The 15,439-nt window shown below is 46.4% G+C and overlaps 1 protein-coding gene across 1 annotated transcript; it reads right to left on the reverse strand.

Moving 5' to 3' along the window:
* Window positions 1–1,060: 1,060 nt before the first annotated feature.
* ZIC4 (Zic family zinc finger 4) lies at window positions 1,061–8,258 on the reverse strand. The gene is made up of 3 exons (XM_035133437.2): window positions 7,064–8,258; window positions 1,918–2,260; window positions 1,061–1,397 (listed from the first exon to the last, which is right to left on the reverse strand). The coding sequence occupies exons 1-3, from the start codon at window positions 8,256–8,258 to the stop codon at window positions 1,253–1,255; spliced, it is 1,683 nt and encodes a 560-aa protein (XP_034989328.2). The 3' UTR covers window positions 1,061–1,252.
* Window positions 8,259–15,439: the final 7,181 nt, after the last annotated feature.

Below are 15,439 nucleotides of genomic sequence, written 5' to 3' on the forward strand. Positions count from 1 at the left end.
ATGTTAAGGAAGGTAGGAGAGGATATATTGTTTTGATATTATCCCTCCTCACTGACGCTCAGAGCGCATTCCCTTTGGAGCCACATTCCCCAGTGTGTCCATTCTAGGCAACAGGAAAATGTTGTACTTGACTGCTCTAGTAATAATACATTCCACAAGAAATAAGAAATTTCTGTTGGTGGTGGTGGTGTGTACATGGCTAACCCAAAGACTGGGCTGGACGTTTTGCTTCACTCTCCTTCACTGAACTGAAGGAAATGGCTTTGTAGAAGGTTTTTTTGGCTAAGATCTTAGAGCGCCTACAGACAAATGGGCCTTTCCATAGTTTAAAAATCGATTCCAATGAACCACGCCTCCTCCCTCATTCCTAAATATACTGCCTGTAAATAAGTTTCATTGAAGTATATAGGTCTTACTACAAAGTGATGCGTTTAGGAGCAAGAATCAGTAAATGAAATCCATATACTGTAATAACATTTCCACAAGCATTTCGCGCCCCCCCCCTCTGGGGAATTAGCTAGAGGCAACGACTCACATAGGGCTGATAAGAATCATATAGCTTTAGAGACCTCGACATATGTTCAAGATTTTAAAACCATTTTATTTTAACCGTTACAAAAAATAATAATTAATATTTCGAATTGTTATTTTACATAACTACTGTTGTGCGTTAGAAAACCAGACCACCACTGGGTTTACACCACGGGTTCAGAAAAATCGACACGTCGTGAATCCTTTTGGATAATCCAAGCAACTCAACACAATTACGTCACTCATAACAACTCCCCCCCCCTTCTCTCCAATTAACATGGATCTCACCTTCCATCCACTAAGGAATCACAAGAACTCACAATTCAACAGAAATAATGCGAGGGAGGGGAAAGAGAAAAGGAGAATATGTTTATGCATTTAAATCCATTACTAGTGTAAATTAAAATGTACCATAAATCATTAAGCCACCCTTGGGTCTGTTTTATTAGTGACAAGTGGGAAGAATATACTGGTGAAAGAGGGGCAGTAAAGAGATTCCCCCCCCCCAAAAAAAAACGTCAACTGAACTGGTAAATTAATCAAAGTATTTAATTGATCGATTTGTTGTACAGTTCGGTAACAAATAATATATTTATAGATATTGATGTTCCTTTTTGGGAAAAAAAAAGCACACGCACACAGCCCACCCTCCCACCCCCGCCAAGAAACCCAATTAAAATCCAGACACTGGGCTAATAAAACTGTCCAAGAAAAAACACCATCACAAGATACCAGCACCGACGATCGCAGCTGTACAGCTAGAAATCCGTATTAAAACACTTTGGTTCATTGATACAAAAGGATGTTTCCATTCAAATCGAGGCCATTGTAAACGTATGGGAAGGAGTTGGTCCGCGGAGTCTGCCCTGGGAGGGTGTAAAATAAAAAGAAGAGCTCATGGAAAGAGGTGCGGGCAGGGGGAGGGGGCGGGAGGGGGGGTCTGTTGTCCTGTGTGCCATAATAAATACAAAACGGGGGTGGGGGAGAGATGGAGGAGGTCTCCCCCCATTGTATCTTCTCTCCGATAGCCTGTGCAGTATTCCTGATCGAAGGTGACTGACTGGGGGAAGAGGGAAGAGGCTGGGGAGAGGGGAGGGGGAGGGGGCTTGCTCCCCAGGCCTGGGATCGATTTCCGCCCCTCCCCCAAGAACCGGGCCTTGCCGACCCGCCGTTCGTCCAGTGTGAGCCAAGGATCCACAGCACCCCGAAAAGAACAATGCAGTCTACTCTCGCCTGCGGCGGCGGCGACGGGCCATCCTACCGTATTGACTTTAATAAGTGGACCGGGGCTCGCAGTTCGCGTAAGCGGCCTCTCCCGGGTGAGGTGACGGAGAGTTACTGGGTGGAGTCGGGATGCCGCTGGCCCCTGAGCTCTGACACACGTACCATTCGCTCAGGTTCGCTGCCGCCTGGGTGGAGGAAGCCGCTGCGGGCGGCGGTGGCGGCGGCGGCGGTGGCGGCGGCTGAGGGGGCTCCCGGCCGCAGTCCGACGACGGCGACACCAGCGACGGGGTGGACGACTCGTAGCCCGAGCTGGGAGGTGGGGACTTGCAGTGGACTTTCATGTGCTTCCGCAAGGAGCTGGGGTGCGTGTAAGACTTGTCACAGCCTCGCACTTTGCAGTTGTAGGGCTTGTCGCTCGTGTGCACGTGGGAATGCTTCTTCCTGTCGCTGCTGTTGGCAAAGCGGCGCTCGCAACCCTCGAACTCGCACTTGAAGGGCTTCTCGCCTGCAAGGAAAGAGGGAATCCAGGGAGACTTTGCATAAAGGACCAGGGTGGGAAAAGGTGCGGGTGTGCGTGCTTTATTGGGGTGGCAGAGTGGCGTGTCTGCAGGTCACAGGTTATTGAGCGATGAGGTCTGTGTCACCCTCGCTCCACCTCGCTTTCCCAGCAGTGATCCTTCTCTGGCGGTGGAGCCAAACCCAGCAGAAGCGCCTAGCTAGCATCACTGTATGTGAACAGGATTGCAAGGGTGTGAGGGGAGATTTCTAAAGCTGTGGGGTCTTCTGAAATGACAAGGGAGGGGAAGCTTCGTGTGTGAGTTTGTGTGTTCATCCCTATCAATGCCTGTCTTCCAGAGGAAGGGTGGAAATTGTCCAGGCCTTGGATGAAGGGCCTGAGGCGACGATATGGTGCCTCAGCCGGGACAACGCTTTCTCTTCCCTAGGCTCCTTGCCCATCTCGCTCGCTTCTCTTTCCCGTACGATTGCCCGTGTCCATTTGGACACACGTTTCGCATCTCACAAATGCCCCTCCAAGCTCTCTCACCTGACAACCCCTTTACTTCAGAGATGGCTACATAACCTAGGTTAGGATCTGAAACCCCAGAACCAACGGATTCGTGGCCTTGTGGTGCATAGTTTCTTACTAGTCTCGGGCACTCCCACATAAACAACTCCACATGCTGCAAGGCGCCTTCTTCTTGCACACACACACACAGAGTCGCACAAGAGCTCACATTTTACCTTGCCAATAGGCTTCTGAGGAAAGTGGGATTGCAAAGTAGGCTTTGGAGGAAACCATGAGCAAATGTCAGCAGCAAGCTCATTAAAACCATCGTTTAGAATACCACCGTTGAACCAGTGTTGCACAGGTTTAGAAATCTATCTATCTATCTATCTATCCATCTATCACCATCTATCAACTATCACCTCTCTCAAATTCATGTGGAAATAACTAAATTAATACATAACTTAACCTAAAGGCACTTCTGCTAGTTTCTGGCGAATAGTCCACGATAGAGTATCTTTCCACTACATATCCTTAGTATGGATTAATAATCTAGAAGGATCTCAGTAGCATTCTGCTGGGAAAGCCAACGCCTTACTGAGTAGGCCAAGATTTCATTTTGCTACCAAGGAAAATCTGCAGAAACTAACAGACAGGGACATATTTAGCAGCGGAGAGAAAGAGAAAAACAACGACAGTCCATAGTGCATTGTCAATGAGATAACTCATTGATCTCACTAGATGATATGCATTGGAAACATATTAAACACCATATGCGGGATGAGATATTGGGAAGGTGAAGAGGGGATGAGAGACCGAAGGAAGCCAGATTCCCCAGGAAATCTACTGGAGATAGTCTGTACACCAAATACTGCATGGGCAATTTTTCACCGATAAAGGAAAACACGCTGAAGCCACGTGCTTTGGTGTCTCTACGGGGCACGGATGCCTTAGTCTGAAAAACCAACAGACAGAGACGCTTGCGTATGAAAGTCGCGCAAAAATGATATAACGCAGATTTGACAGGGATGGGAAATGAAGGTCAGGATACTATGTGTTTCTTAGAGGCAAATGTTGCCAAAATAGCAGGGTAAGTGCATGTGTGTGTTAGTGTGTGTTTGTTTGTGTAGCATTTTTTAAACATGAGTTCCTTAATGAGGTCATGTTGTATATTCAGACTTTTATATATAAGCTGTGTCTACTGAATGTGCTAAGGCAAAAGTGTTCTTTAAGAAATGTTGGTGGGGAGCTAAGCAACTGCTACCCCCCCCCCAAAAAAAACCCTCCATTCTCTGTTGGTGTAATGAATCAGGGAAATCCGCCGTGCTGGACGGCTAGTTATTGCAAAGGGTAAAATATGGTCCCACATTTTAAAGAATATCGGTGGCAAATACCAATATTGGTCAGGCCCTGAGAGAAAACGACGTTTTTAGCAGGCTAGGCATGACAAGTGAGGCTCCGTGTGTACCTGCATCGAAAGGTATTTACTCATTTTGCTTTGTTTTGGCGGGGAGAGAAAAGAAAAGGAAGGTCATCTATATATTTTGACGGCTCTTTAAGTATTTTAATTATAGTTCCTTGTAAAGAAACAGTTTGACCTTCCGCTACTCAGCTGAAATAACAAATCAAGAGGATTGGTGTAGCACAGGCAAGCAGTAAGTTAGGAGGCCCTGGGGAGAGGCCCCGTCATAAACCCAGCGATCGAGCGGAGTGAGTTACATCGTGGTATAAGACCGGTCTTGTTTCTCGCGAGCAGCAACAAAAAAATAAAAAATAAAAATGGCCAGCTTCTTTTACGCCCCCACCTTCCACACCTCGGCACCTTGGCAGGGGTGAATAAAGGCCCCGGCCACAATACATGATTGGAGAAGGGGGCTCTTCGTTGTTGGCTGCAGCGCATTATCTGTGAATGGTTTCAGGCCTAGGGGTTAATGTTACAGTTCCCCGTCAAAAGGAAAGGATTCCCCGCGCGTAAATATGTATCGGCCAAAAGGAAATGTGTTTGAATGTTTGTCTCTGACCCGCCGCACTTTTGAAAGTGTGTGTTTGGGGGTGGAGAGAGGAAGAGAGGAAGCGAGGACTGAGGATGGATGGGGGCGAAGGGCGCGCGCGCACACACACTGCAGCGAGTCAGCGCCGCCATTTTCTACCCACACTTGTGGCTCTCACAGGACTCGCTGTGGAGTGCAATACGTACAGCTTGGGAGATTTTAGCATAATCCTCCCAACTCTGGGACTGGATTAAAGTATTTGCAAAATTCTCGAGGGGGAGGGGAGGAGGGATGTTGAGCTTGGCAGCGCCAGCACTATAAATTACAAGTTAAAACATACCTCTCTTACTGCGGCCCAAACACCACCTTGGTCACAATTGTCCCTTGGCCAGTTCTGATGGTAAGGAAGTGATTTTTGCTTTCCTTCTTTTGATACCTGTGCTACGTTATTGTGAATTAAGTTCGTTCTCTCTCTCTTTCCCTCCCTCCCTCATCTCCAGAAACCCATTCCTGTCTGCCCAGGCTCAGGGAAACGCAACGTCATTAATATTTGAGAAGGCAATTATTTTCTCGTTTAAATCTAGAACTGTCTTCATGAATAATTTGCAGGAAGTTCTATTGCCATTTCAGAAACATTTGAGTTTGAGAATTTAGGGCGGGGTGGGTCAATCGAAAACGCTGCATTGTAATAAGGCCTAAGGATTCCACCTCCACCTCTCCCTCTCTCCATCCCAAGCCTAGCCCACCACCACTGCAAAAATAAATTAATTAAGCAGGGAAGTTCAAGCGAAACGACTACATAATGTATTACATTTTGAATGCTGAACTCCAAGCCCGCACCCTTCCCGAGCACTCAACTGGTTGCACTGATGTAGGTCAAATTTACCAAGAATCCGACCATTTTCTGCTTCATAGACTTCAAAGGAGAAGGCGGCTAAAGGGCAGTAAAAGTTTGTTTACTTAAGAAAAACACTGTAATTAAGGGATGAACTGTGCTCTTCAGTGCTTTCCTACCTAACACGAAGATGCCTTGGTGTCGTTCGCATTATTAATATTTTAAATAAAATAACAAAATATTCTCCATCAAATGCACAGCTTTATTTTAAACGTAGTTTTTGGAGGGGGGGAGGGGACGAATCTAACCATACTTCAGTTAAGGCAACGACATTTTAGAACTGCAGAAAGAGAGAGAGAGAGAGAGAGAGAGAGAGAGAGAGAGAGAGAGAGAGAGAGAGTCGTTGGGTTGTAAGGAGATCTTACAATAGGATTATGTCGTTTTCTTGGGAGTTTATAAGGCTAGGGAGTGTGTGTGCAAAAAAAAAACAAAAAAACCACCACTGCACAGTGGAACGGATTTAATTTTCCAAAAGGGCTTATTTATTATCTTCTGGTGTGTGTGTGTGAGAGAGAAAGAGAGTCAGATAGGAAGGAGCGGAGTGGAGAAGGAAATAAAAAGCTAAGAACACCGGCTGCTAAACTAACTCATAGTGTACAACTTCACAAGCTGAATTTGGAAGTCTGAAAACTTTATATCGCCAGTTTCATTCATTCACCACAGATGCTTCTGTGGATTCCGAGGTCAAAGAGGGTGTCGGCAAGGTCTTCCCCTTCAAATAACTTTCCTTTCTAGTTAGAAATGGTTGCTATTTCTGACGAAAAATTTCCTTCATAATTCTGGACCATGACCATTCAAAATGAATAGGCTAGGAAGACAAAACTAACTCCAAACATACACCACTACTTCCCTCCTTCCCAGGTTCCAAAAGAGCACCTTCCCATATTTCAATCTCCGTAGCAGTTTAAGAAGGAAAAGGCTCTTACGAAGATTTGGGATGAAACATCGCAGGGTTCCTCGTACAAAACAAAAAGAGGGGACCTTGCAGCTGTGCTTTTCTCACAAGGAAGGCGGCAGAAGCAGCATCCCAGCAGCATCACTCAAAACTGCCTAGACAAGTTGCAACTTCCATTGTTCGCTCCTAATTTGCGAGCTTGCATCAAGATTGGATGCTTTTCCGTCTCTATAGGGCTTTTTAACTCTCCCCTCTCCAGGAAATCCCGATCTAAATCATGGAAGACCCTTCTTGCATACGTACAGTACATACACATCCACGTCAGCATTATGCATCCACACACGCCTCAATTCTTCAAACGAAAGACAACAATCAAAACAAACTATTGACCCGATCTTCATTGACTAGTATTAATTCTATGTAGAATTATAGCGGGTGGGGGGGGGGTGGGGGTGGGGAGATCGCACATGCAGCAGATAGTTGAACAAAACACGATGGAAGAAAGACCTTTCCATACTGACCTGTGTGCGTCCTTTTGTGGATTTTGAGATTTTCCGAGCGTGCGAAGACTTTCCCGCATCCCGGGAAAGGACAAGGGAAAGGTTTCTCCCCCGTGTGGACTCGGATGTGGTTGACCAGTTTGTATTTGGCCTTGAAAGGCTTCCCTTCTCTGGGACACTCTTCCCAGAAGCAAATGTGGTTGGACTGCTCCGGCCCTCCGACGTGCTCCACGGTGACGTGAGTCACCAGCTCGTGCATGGTGCTGAAAGTTTTCGAGCATAATTTTTTGGGAGTCTGGTCCAGTTCGATCCACTTGCAGATGAGCTCCTGCTTGATGGGCTGCCTCATGTAGCGGAAGAAAGCCCCAGGGCCGTGGTGTGGAGCTAAATTCACGTTCAGGTTCATGCCACCGTAGCCGTGGAAGGAGGAAGCAGCAAAAGGATCTGTCCTGGAGACTGGTACTGGCGTGAAAGGTTCAGACCTGGCATACATTTCTCCAGGTAGCCCCAGCCTTATCTGTCCGTTTAGATGGCCACCTGGAGCTGCATGGGGAGGTTGCTCATGGTGGAGTCCAGTAAAAAGCGAGGGAGTTCCGGCTTCTGAGTGGTGGTGGAGGTGGTGGTGGTGGTGGTGAGCATGGTGTCCGGGGTAGCTACCTGTTGTTGAGACAAACATTCCATGGTGAGAACCTGTAGCAGCAGAATGTTGATAAGGGAGCCCTGGCATGACTGGGGCTGTCAGATCTCTGCGCAGGAAGAATTCCCTACCTGATGAAAGAGCATGACTTGGGTGAGGGACTGCGTAAGGGACTGTTGTTGACTGCGCCGGGCCAAATGCTCCTGCTGGACTGGGTACCACCTCGGCTTGGCCTGTCACAGGATGGTGGGGATGAGTCTGAGGGGCAGGGCTGAGCTTAAGGGCCGCTGAGTGATGAGGAGGATGAGAGTGGTGGCGGTGGTGGTGGTGATGATGATGATGATGGAGAGGATGGTGGTGGTGCCCCATGTGTTCTGACCGGAATGGACTCAGCCCGAGGCGGCTTTCTGCAGCGTACTCCCCAGGGTGCGTGGGAACCATGGAGTGGGGATGCCCGGCGAAGCCTGTCATGCTCTGAGGGGAGTGGTGATGGTGGCGGTGATGACGATGACGAGGAGCCCCTGCCAAGCCTAGTAATTTCAGCGCCGTGTTCCGTTTGGAGAGTGCAGCAGAGTCCATTACTGGGCTCCCCCAAAGCCTCCAAGCTCTCCTGGTTCTACTACAATTCTAAAAAGTCACCTGACGCCGAGGAGGGGGGAACGAGGGAGAAAGAGGAAGAGGGAAAGAGCGGTGGAAAAACTTTTTTGAAAGTCCCCCCCCCCACCCGCAAAGTAAAAGGTTTTTTCCCCTCCCTCTCTCTTGGTCTGGACTATTTGGCTTTGTTTTGTTTTTGCTCCCCGCTTTTCCCCCTCCCCCTTCTTTTCTCCCCCTTCTCTTCTTCTTTTTTTATTTTTTTGGTGTGTGTGTTTTTCCTCCTTCCTTTTTTTTTAATGCCTACGTGGAATCCCATAAGCTTTGAGAAGCAGCAGCAGGACGCTGGGAGGCTACTGAATAGCGCTTCACAGACTAGGCTCCAACCCAGAGAGCTAAACAATCAGGGCGGTCGCTGATTGGCCGAAGCTGCCTGACCGAAGTCAGCGCTGACAGGTCCCCGCTGAAGTCTGAAAAGATTTAGGAAGGGGTAAAGGGGCGGGGAGGGAGGAAGAGGACTCGGGAAGCAGTGCGCCTGCGCGGCATTTGTGGATAACCCCCCCTCCAAAAGCTCCTTCCCTTTCTCCTCCTCCTCTTCCCCCTTTGCCCCCCTCCCTCTCTAGTCCTAACCAGTGCGCCAAGCTTGTCCGGTGTTTGCATTTACTCCCCGCATTTTGTTTTTATCTGCGTTTAACTGATTAAGGGCCGCTGGAACCGTCTTCCCCACGCGAAACGAGGGGTCCTCCGAGTCGTTTACGCGCTAATGAGCAGTGGTTGCCAAAGGAGGAACAAGGCCTTGAGCAAGCGGCGGCGGCAGCTCCTGGGAGCGCCTGGGTGGCGAGGCTGGCCGGCGGGTGGCTGTTGCTTTCTCCCCACCCCTTCCAAAGACGCTTGGGTTGTCCCCGATCATCTGCTTAGAAGAGCTAGGCGCTTGGAGGTATCCGGAGTGATCTCCTGACTCCTGCATGGCTTGGATCGTGGCTCAAGGCCCTTCTGCTTTCTGTTCTCCTGCTAGCCCCCAACCATTTACACACACACACACACACACACACACACACACACACACACACACAGGGTTCTTCTTCCACATCCACCCCTGTCTCTCTTTCTCACTTAGCCTCGTAATGAGCAGACGATTTAACGGAGAGCTCAGATCGGTGTCTGCTTCGGGGCGGACTGCCTGATTGGCCACCGAGCAGCTCATTGTGGACTAACCAAAGTGCAGTTCTCAACTCCCTTCCAGTTTCCTTCCTGCAAGAGCAACAACAAAAATGGAGAAGGGGCGGGAGGGGAGGAAGGTAGCACACACCACACAGGGACTTTCACAAAACTTCCGCTCTCGAGGGACAGGGGAGCGGGGGGTGGGGTGGCGAAATACGACTAGGCCAAGCCGCCGCAGGAATCAGCAGGGAAGGAGGAGAGAGACTGCCCGGAGAAGGTCTGCCGAGACTTAGCAAGCTCTCCTCCGTCCCCTTTCCCTGCCCTCACAATCGCCCAGATTATGAATGAATCCGGGAGACGGGAGACGCGCGGGGCTTTCTCAGACCGCCTCATAAATTCCTTTGCCTACGACCCACCATTGTAGGAAGTAGAGAAGCGCGCAGGTTTGTTACCAAGCCTGTTTTTGGCCAGGAGCAAAAGTCTCGATTTTTTCCCCTTAAGCAATGCAGCGATGGTGGTGGACCCCAAACCCCGGACCGGAGGTATCCAATGCTACACACACACACACACACACACACACACACACACACACACACACACACACACACACACTTCCCCCCCCTACCTCCACCCTCGCTTCCTAACCTCCAGCCCAACCGCGCCATCAGTTTGACTGCTGATTATTTATAGCACAGGCAAATCTCCGAGACTCCAGTTCCCAACAGAAATGGGCACAATGTGGAAGAGACAGGCTTTGCATACAGAAGTCGTCCTGGGAAGCGGAGCTGGGCAACTAGGTATTTAGATTTCTGACACTTGTTGGCGGCCCGGAGAACCAACAACAACATCAACAACAACAAAGGCTAAGCTCTACCACATCTTTCATTTCCCACGATCACACGATATTTATGTCCCCCGTTTTAAAAGTAATACAAAAAGTAATACCTAATACCTGCAATTAACTGGCGCATATAACCCAAACCAAATGTCGCAAATCATTTCAGGAGGCTTAGGCAACTAATAAGTCTCTGACCATCTGATGAAGCCCTGGATGCGTGCGAAACATCGTGTTGAATCCCTCTGCCTCTCCCTGTCAAACGCAATCGCCCACATTCATTTATAAGGAGCAATTAAAAGATCAAGTCAATTTAAAAAGCAACCTGTAGATAAACAGATAAATCTATCGGACGTTATGATGCTCAGATTTGCTCATTGTCAAAAGGAAAACAAACCGATTGCAAGTAGTGTACTGTATCCGTGATGAAAATATAAGTCTAGGGTCTATTATTTTTACCCCCACACAAAAAAAGTCATTGAGAGCCCTTCCAATGAATGCTGGAACCCGATATTACTGAATTCAGGTATTTCTGTTCTCCTCCATTTAGTGGGATAATATCAAAATTCGGCCTAAACTCCTAAACGTAAAAGTTACTCTAAGTATACCCACTTTCTGCAGAAGGGCAGCTTTAAATTTTACTTAATATCCAGTAAGAAACACTGCAATTTTGAGAATGTTTTCCCCCATTGAACAAGCAACATTTTTTTTACTTTTAAATGACATCCTGCGAAAAGAGCCTTTTATTTTAATTTTATTTTTTTTAAAAAAACTGAACCATTTGGGCAAAAGTAAAATGCAAAATCGACACGTACTTTTAAAAATAATATTCTTTTCCGCTTTCTGTCCCGTGTTAATAGCTGCACAAGTGATGTCCTGAAACCCAAAGCCGCTCTTAAGTTACTTGTGGTAATGCCCTAAGTATTAGTGAGGTCAGTGTTATTAAAGATGCAATCACAACACTCACTTGAGAGTAATCCCAACTGAATTCAGTGGAAGTTCCAAGGAAACATGCATAGGATGGGCTTTAACTCATTTCAGATGCAAGACTAGGTGGTGAATTAAAAGTGCCCCCCCTCAAAGGAAGTCACATATTTAAGGAGAATAACATCATTTCTCGGGATACAGAACTTCAGTTTCAAGAGCAAATATTTCTTCCTCTCATCATCGCAAAATTTACATCCTGTCATACAGTAAATAAACTATCTGAAACCGCACTGAACACTTACAGCTTTCCCACCATTATCCCCTCCCCCCCAAAAAAATATTTGAACTTTTTGTTTTTATTTTTTAAAGCAACGTTTAGCTATACTGTGGAAACAGTTGCCCGTCGCTGCATTTTAGAAAAATCACCCCGGAGACAGACCTTAGCAAACATCAAAACAATTTCTTGGGATATGCTAAAGTTGCTAGCTAAATGTTGTTTTTGAATGCTTGGGAACAACAATTCCCGACTCAAGCAATTGCCAATCAAATTTACGTGAAGCAGAAAAATAGGAGCCTGCCTCCTATAAAATATTTTTGAATTGCTAAATCGTGGAACATTGAGTTCAAGATGTACGACATGCATAAATAATTATCTAAGAAGCATCTCGTTACACTTTATCCCATAGCGGGAGTTATATTCCTGTTTTTGACCATTTTTTGTACAGGTCACAATACTGAGGATAAAATAAAAGGCAGCTAAATCGGTATTTATTATTGTATGAATGTAACTCGCGCGCACACATTGATGCCCCGAGGACCTAAAAAGTTACACACGCTGTAATTAACTAGCTCTCCTTACGTAACATGTTTATGTAGACAACTTAACTCCCCCCCCCCAGTAGTTCAAGACGACCTTCCCTTGCCAGCTTTTTTGCCCTAAGCCAAAAACATTTCGTCTTTTCCCTTCCTCATCCCTGACCATCTCCGAAAGAAAGAAACGTTATAGGAAGCAGGACTCTGGAAGTCTGTTACTTACAAAGGTACTGAGAGTGTGATTTCCAAATAAAGCTGTTTTCCTCATCCCTCCTTACAACCACTTCACCTCTACACACTTGACATCCTTCAGTCCTGACAGTCCTCAGTCAAGGGAGAAAACATCTGGAACAGTTTATCAATATATATATATATATGTTACTATCGGTTGGCTTAGGCCATTCTAAAATATTGGCATGGCTTCTTGTCAAACGCTAATGGCTTTATCCGCTCTTACTTAAAACCCTGAGGTTCCTCACAGGGGTTTCCCCCCCTTGTTCCCCCCTCTGCTTGCATGAGTCCAATGGAAAAGAAATGGCCCATGGTGTCTCTCTCATTATATTAGGTGAAGTTAGTGCTCTCACTCCTAGCATTTGTTGTGTACCTTGGGAGACATATCTCTCGTGTGTGTGTGTGTGTGCGCGCGCGCGCGCGCGCGCGCATAAAGGAGAAAGAGCAGGCAAGTGAGGGAGGGTGGTGATGCAGATGGAGCTGTACACATGACCAGAAGGCGGAGAAAACAGAACTAGGAGGGCCTGAACAAAGTTGCAGAGTTATCCAGGAGACTGCATCTGCGATGCAGCTCTTACCTGCCTAATGTACACTTTTCTTTGTGGTTCCTTCAGTGTGTGTGTGTGCGTGCGTGCGCGCACGCGCGGTTCATTTAGTAGTTCATTTTGCCTGCAAAACTTGTTCTATATATTGAGTAGATAAAAGGACCAGAAGAGCAGAAGAGCTCACCCCTCCACAAATAAACAAATCGGGATGGCAGGGACTCTCCGCCTTATATTTTAAAACTGCCATGGCCCTCATGGAGGCATTCCACTTCTAATATAAATACTGGAGCTGAGGAACTTGATGACAAGGAGAGCTGCACTTTCCAAGAATAACGCCCAGCCCTGTTACGTTAACACGGCCACTAGCCAAAAGCAGAATCTAAACTCCCCAAAGGCAATAAGACTATTTGGTTACTAGCTCCATTGGACTGCTGCTGCTGCTGCTGCTGCTGCTGCTGCTGCTGCTGCTGCTGCTACTACTACTACTACTACTAGCTTCCCACCCGAGGACCGCAGCCGCATAAGGCGTGGAAGTGACAATTAGAAGTCCTTGCACGTTTGTCCACAAAAAATGTTTTGCGGATCGCAGTTTCTCCCCCTACTGACTGCCCTGGCCCAATTGTAAAGTATTGGCAAGGTGCCCTTTACTCACAGAGCTAAGTTAAGTCCACCTATTGAAACGACTGGGACTATGTAAGCGGGTTTCAATTAGATTGCTTAAATGTCTTGTGAACTGGTTTGAGGATCCTAACAACTTGAACACCGTTGCCTAGTGGTTTCAGGGAGTGGGGGGAATCACAGACCTGCCCTGCCAGACAGTGGGTAGGAGAGAGATGGGGTTTGTTGAAGAAAAACCCTCCTATTACGCACACACAACCGGCGTTGACAGCACCTACTAATAACCATTGCAAAGTTGAACAAATGACAATTGACTTCTTCCGTTTCAGGTTTTGCTTATCATAGCCTAGGAAATAAATGCATACCAGAAAGGAGGAAGCAAAGCAGCCATTCTGCCCTCTGCCTCCCACTGACACCAGCGACAATTATGTCTGCTTAAGTGTCGGCAGGATTGCCGCCCAATGGCGTGTTCTGTTGCTTCCAGTGACCTCAGACACGAACTGGAAAAGATGTGGTTAAGATTTCTGCATAAGAGAAACCACAGTATTATTTCTGAATGTTGGAGATTCAGCAGAAATCTGTTGTGGGAAGGAGATTTACACTTTTCCCCAAAATACCTTCTCGATCAGTTCCAAGGCTCAAAAGCCAAAGAGTCTAAATTTGAGGTGCCTTTTTTTGCACGAAAATCAGATATAATCACATTTGTAGTTTATATTATCCTATCTTCCTCAAGGAATAGATTACATTTCTGCATAAATACGACACTTGGCTGATTTCCCCAATAAATAAGTAAATACAGAATGGGGGAGTGTAAGCTTTTTAAAAAACAACAACAAATGAATGAATGAATGAATAAATAAATAAATAAATAAATAAACTTCCTAAACTTTAGGGCAATCATCTGGTCTTATACGCTGCGAGTATTTTCTTTACCCCATCTCTTTAACAGAGTTTATTAGGCTGTATCTGCTAGCAGAATATGACCTTTAGCTTTTAGTTAAAACAGCCAGATTCTCTGGGCGATTGAGACCCGCAGAAACTTTTTTCGCGTTTTCTATGTCTGTCTCTCTGAAGGGTCATTGAATCAGTGCAGGGAAGTGGTGACCTTTTCGAAAAAGGTCTTCACTGCTTATGAAGAAGGAAAGTCTTGTGAATAAGGGATTTCTATGCAACTCTACCCCTTCCCACTTCAAAAATCGCCTGTAAACGCAAATCTTCAAGGTGTACTACGGACATTGTCGCCTTATTTCGAATAGCAGCGTAGGAATTCATAGAAAATGAACCAGCCCGATAAGAAGCTTCCTTAAGCCTTAACCCTAATATACGGGTGCAAGACTTGTGTCGTGCACATGATTTCAAGGGAAACAATCCATTTAAAACCCAAGTTATCTGGGGGATTAACTGAGTTGTTGATGGGCTGTAAGAGCATAATACAGGGGGAAGCCCGTGTTTCCTGATCACCTATTCAGCATTTAGGCAGCCGAGAGACTTAAGAGAAGGGAAGGAATTCACCAAAATCAAGAAGAGCCACGTGGGAAGGATTGGTGAAGAATCGCAGCAATATAATGATGAGAATTAAACGTGAACCCTCCCTTTTATTCAGTAAGGTATTGGCTAAGAAAATATTACGGAAAATACTGATGGAAAATAAAGGAGAAATTCTATGTATTCCCCCCCTTTTAATATGCCCTGCCTTTTATTGCTGAAAACTAATGTCTAATTGGGCTAAGCTGCAGGAAAGGATGACAAAGCAGGTAATAGGTAAAAGGTAATCCCAGTTGTGAAGATGGGATGGCTTCAAACCCTCTTCCTTCCACCAATTCAAAACTTGAATTACTGAAGATCAACCCAATCAAATGTTTATTTCAAATGGAATACTTAATCTAGTGCCTCAGATTAAGGTATTCCTGTCAGATAAGATGTCAATCAATGCCCTACTTAACTCCTCGCATGGTGGAAGTTGGGTAGCCAACCACATTGTGGAAAGCTGGTATACCGGGTAACGATGATACATATCATGTAAACCTCATCGCCAAGAT

Source organism: Zootoca vivipara, chromosome 5 (assembly GCF_965207765.1).
Source record: "Zootoca vivipara chromosome 5, rZooViv2.hap1.1, whole genome shotgun sequence".
NCBI classification, from domain to species: domain Eukaryota; kingdom Metazoa; phylum Chordata; class Lepidosauria; order Squamata; family Lacertidae; genus Zootoca; species Zootoca vivipara.